Below are 4,713 nucleotides of genomic sequence, written 5' to 3'. Positions count from 1 at the left end.
AGATGAATGAGATTAATGAATGGTCCACATAATCTTTTGATCTTCTTTAGATTAAAAAAAAAGATTATTTAAGATTATATAATCTAAAATGTTAGTTTATAATTATCTAATTATATGATATTAATTTAATTCTTCATAATTAATAATTTGCAATTTATGTACATTCTAATTATTGATAGATATTTCATAGATACTCGAGTGAAGCCCTCATCACACTCTCTCACACACAGACACACACATTTTTTGATTCCGCAAAATTGAATATCCCTGTGATTTGTAAGAGCACCCAGATTTGCTACAGGCTCATAAACTATTCCATAAAGAACTAAACAAAAAACCATAAGAACATTGACATTCTAATGCAAAATTATAATGACAAAATACATCTACCATGCATCTATGGACAACAGCATTCTCAAGTATATTACAGACCAGAGAGCACCGAAATGATTACCCTACAGGTTTCTGCTTGTGCTCTCAACTGTACTCTGGGAAAGAATGGTAGACAATTCATAAGAGGGACTACTTCTGAAAGGCCCAAGTTTTAAACAATACTCAACAGAGAAAAGAGACATGGAAAACCATACTTGGTCCCCGCTCCACACAACATTATCGTCCACAAAAGAACCATTCTTGCATTGTGGGGCAGAAGAATGCCTGGAAAGAGGATACAGTCACTTCACATACAAACGCTTGAATGCCAACTTATGGTCCAAATCACTTCCCACAAGTTATCCTCCATGGTTGCCTCGTATCAACGTCTAGAGACGCAGGAGGCCAAAGCCAAGCTTTGAGCATCGAGATGCCTGAAAATCTCTTTCATGGCGTCCACACTTTCCACCAAGTTTGTACCACTCTTCTCCAAAGAGCAATCATTGAAATACTAACTTATCTCAAAAGAGCTTTAGCTAGTAAAGCATTGGAATCTTGGATAGAGTAGCTTAGCCAAATAAAAGAAATGGGGGGCCCTGAAATGCTTTGTGGAGCCACAACTAGAGAAGACAAGTCCCAAAATGACAAGTCCTCGCTAGGCTTCGATTTAGAGCGAGGAAGTCATGGAAGCTTTTAATGTAATGACACATTTATATGCAATTAACACCTTCTCATAATGACTATTCGGGTTTAGGCCAACAAAGACCCAAAGTCAACATTTGAACATTGGAACCTGGGGCCAATTGAGGAGGACATTAGCTTTAGGCATTAGAGTCCTGGCATAATTGGCTATTCAACGAGCCAGGTATTAAGGTTTTGACCTAGTTTGTCAATCAAAGTCTGAGATACGCACATTTACACATAATCAGACATACTGAAAACAAATACTAAATCTTACATGAAATTGTGAGGGGGTAATAATTTATGATGCCACAAGATAATTTTTTGTGTTAATAATTAGTACATAAATGAATTCTTTGTTTTGTTTTGTACACATGGATAAGGGAAACATATTTAACATTTATGGATATGGAATTTGATGGATGTGAGGGTGTTAATGGATTTGGGATTTATGACTATTTATGATACACATGGATAGCATGAGATTTGAAATGTGAGAGGTGTTCATCATTTTATTGTGCTCTATGATTTAGGATTATTTGTAAATATTCTTAAGAGAAAATACTTGAAGGATGTTTTTGGTGGATTGTGAGGGTTTTGAGGGTGATGGATTAGTATAGGAGGTTGAGGTTACAAGGATCTCATGAGAGGTGTGGATTTGGGATTTCAATGGGTGATGAAGGGATTGGTTTATGGAGGTGGCTTTTAAAGGTGGTGTAAGGATGACTAACAAATAGATAATTATGATTGGTAGGATAGCTTATGTTAGTCTATTTTTTCTCTTATTGGTTAATGCTTGGGTAGTTGAAGCTATTGACCAATTTTCTTAAAGAAATGTTATCTAGGGTATATTCACCTTGACTAGAGGACCATCCTCAATGTCATGGGTATATTGGAGTGATTGTATTCATATTGATAAAAAAATACTACTATCATCATCAATGAAAGGAGAATCAGATTAACTAGAAACTCATAGGATCGATTGATCAAGCTTAGATTTGGGATAAATTTGAAAGCTTAGATTTTAGATCAAGTTATATTTGATATTTTTTGATGGGTTTGATTGGTGTTGGATTGGACTAACAATTAAGACCTTGAGATGATTAGATTATGATGAGAATTTGTATGAACTAGGATTGTTGGTTGATGTGGATGAAAGTTGGTATTTTTATTAAAAGATAGAATGTAAGGTTTCAACAATTAGAGTGCCTTTGAGTTGTAAGAGGATTTGGAACTAGATTTGATCGAGATTTTCTCAAGGATTCAGGTTAAATTTAAGTTTTGGGTGGGAGAGATCTTTGATGGAGAAGGAGATTATGATGGTGGATTATATTTCAGGATTGGACTTGGATTGAATTGATGAGTTGAGATCATGAATTTGATTTCTGGTTATGGAAAGGATGGGGATCAAGTGTGAAGACCTTAAGATGATTGGATTTGATTAGTTTGATTTTCATTACTTATGACATGATAAGTTTCTATGAATCAATTAATCATTAGTTTTGGATTTGACTTTTACATTTAAAGTCTTGATCTTGACTAACATTTTCAAATCATCTTCAATATAATTATTTTTTAATGTTCTTTTATATTATCTACCAATGTAACTTTTGATCATTATTTTATATAAATTTAATCTTGATTAGTCAAACTCTACATAAACTTTTTGATTCTACAAAATTGAATGTTCTTGTAATTTGTACAAGCACCCAAATTTGTTGTAGACACACAAACTATTTCATAAAGAACTAAACAAAACACCAAAAGAATTTGACAAATGTCTAATGCAAAAATATAATGACAAAATGCATCCACCAATTATGTAGAGTTTTAAATTTTTCTTGATTTAGCTTTGATTATCTAGGGTTTTGGATTGGTGTTTGTGGTTTAGTTAGGATTGGGATGATTGGATTAGGATGAGAATTCAAATGAAGGGATTCATTAGGATGGTTGGTTGATGTGGATGAAATTTGGGAGTTCATTGGATGATAGAATGGAAGGATCAATTTTTTGAGTGCCTTTGAGTTGTAAAAGGATTTGGAATTGGATTTGATCATGATTTTCTCAAGGTTTCAGCTTAAATTTAAGTTTTAGGTGGGAGAGATGTTTGATGGAGAAGGGGATTAGAATAGTATATTGTGTTTGAAGATTGGACTTGCAGTGAATTGATGAGTTGGAATCAGAAATTAGATTTTTGGTTAGGGGAGGGACAGAGATCAAGTATCAAGATAGATTTGATTAGTTTGATTTTCTTTACCTAAGATATGATAAGTTTCTAAGAATGAATTAAACATTAATTTAAATTTGACTTTTAGATTTAAAGTCTAAATCTTGAGTAACATTTTAAATTCATCTTAAATATTCTTTTTCTATGTCCTTTACCAATGTTTTATATCATTATTTTATATAAATTTAATCCTAATTCGTCAATCTCTCTATTAAATTTTAGATTCCACAAAATTCAATGTTCCTGTAAATGGTACGAGCACCCAGATTTGCTGCTGGCTCACAAACAATTTCAAATAGCACTAAGCAAAAAACCAAAGGAACGTTGACATTCTAAAGCAAAAAAAGAATGACAAAATACACCCACCATGCACCTATGATCAAGTAGCATTCTCAAGTATAAATTACACATCAGAGAGCACCGAAATGATTGCCCTACAAGATTCTGCTAGTGCTCTCAACTTTACTCTGGGAAAGAATAGCAGACAATTCATAAGAGGGACTACTTCTGAATGACCCAAGTTTTAAATAATACTCAACAGAGAAAAGAGACATGGAAAGCCGTACTTGGTCTTCGCTCCACCCAACATTATCGTCCACAAAAGCACCATTCTTGCATTGTGGGGGAGAAGAATGCCTGGAAAGAGGATGCAACCACTTCACATACAAACGCCTGAATCCACCCATTGCACCCACAACACATCTGAGTTGACCAATTGAAATGTCAGAAGCAGGCCATCGTTTGGTGCAAATCACTTCCCATAAGTTATCCTCCATGGCTGCCTCGTGCCACCTTCTAGAGACACAGGAGGCCAACCCCAAGCTTTGAGCATCCAAATGCTTGAAAATCTCTTGCATGGCGTCCACACTTTCCACCAAGCTTGTACCACTCTTCTCCATCTTTTGCATACCCATCTTACCTAGAGCAATCATTGAAATACTAACTTCTCTTCTCCATCTTTCGCATACCCATCTTACCTAAAGCAATCATTGAAATACTAACTTCTCTTCTCCATCTTTTGCATACCCATCTTACCTAAAGCAATCATTGAAATACTAACTTCTCTTCTCCATCTTTTGCATACCTATCTTACCTAGAGCAATCATTGAAATACTAACTTCTCTCAAAAAAGCTTAGCCAAATAAAAGAAATGGGGGGCCCTGAAATCCATAGTGGAGCCATAACTAGAAGACAAGTCCCGGAATGACAAGTCCTTGGTCAGCTTGGATTTAGAGCGAGGAAGTCACGGAAGCTTTTTAATGTAATGACAAATTGTAGAGTAACATCAATGGACACGTTATTTCATGACAAGGATGTAGTAATCTAGGCGTCACAAGAACAGCTAGAGAATAGGGCTCCCTCTGTTGAGTTCTTGTCTTAAAAGGGATGCAATCATGTGTGTGCATTAATCATGTACCGTACACAGAATAGAG

The 4,713-nt window shown here is 35.0% G+C and overlaps 1 protein-coding gene across 1 annotated transcript; it reads right to left on the bottom strand.

Moving 5' to 3' along the window:
- Positions 1–3,714: 3,714 nt before the first annotated feature.
- Positions 3,715–4,194, bottom strand: LOC131051840 (F-box protein GID2-like). The gene has a single exon (XM_057986444.1). The coding sequence runs from the start codon at positions 4,192–4,194 to the stop codon at positions 3,715–3,717; it is 480 nt and encodes a 159-aa protein (XP_057842427.1).
- Between the last annotated feature and the right edge of the window lie 519 nt (positions 4,195–4,713).

Source organism: Cryptomeria japonica, chromosome 6 (assembly GCF_030272615.1).
Source record: "Cryptomeria japonica chromosome 6, Sugi_1.0, whole genome shotgun sequence".
In the NCBI taxonomy this organism is placed as follows: Eukaryota; Viridiplantae; Streptophyta; class Pinopsida; order Cupressales; family Cupressaceae; genus Cryptomeria; species Cryptomeria japonica.
The sequence above is the reverse complement of the archived record's forward strand: the minus strand, read 5'-3'. Positions and strand labels throughout refer to the sequence as shown.

Excerpts from the sequence above, each read along its gene's own strand:
- LOC131051840 (XM_057986444.1), bottom strand. The coding sequence starts at position 4,194 with ATGGGTATGCAAAAGATGGAGAAGAGTGGTACAAGCTTGGTGGAAAGT.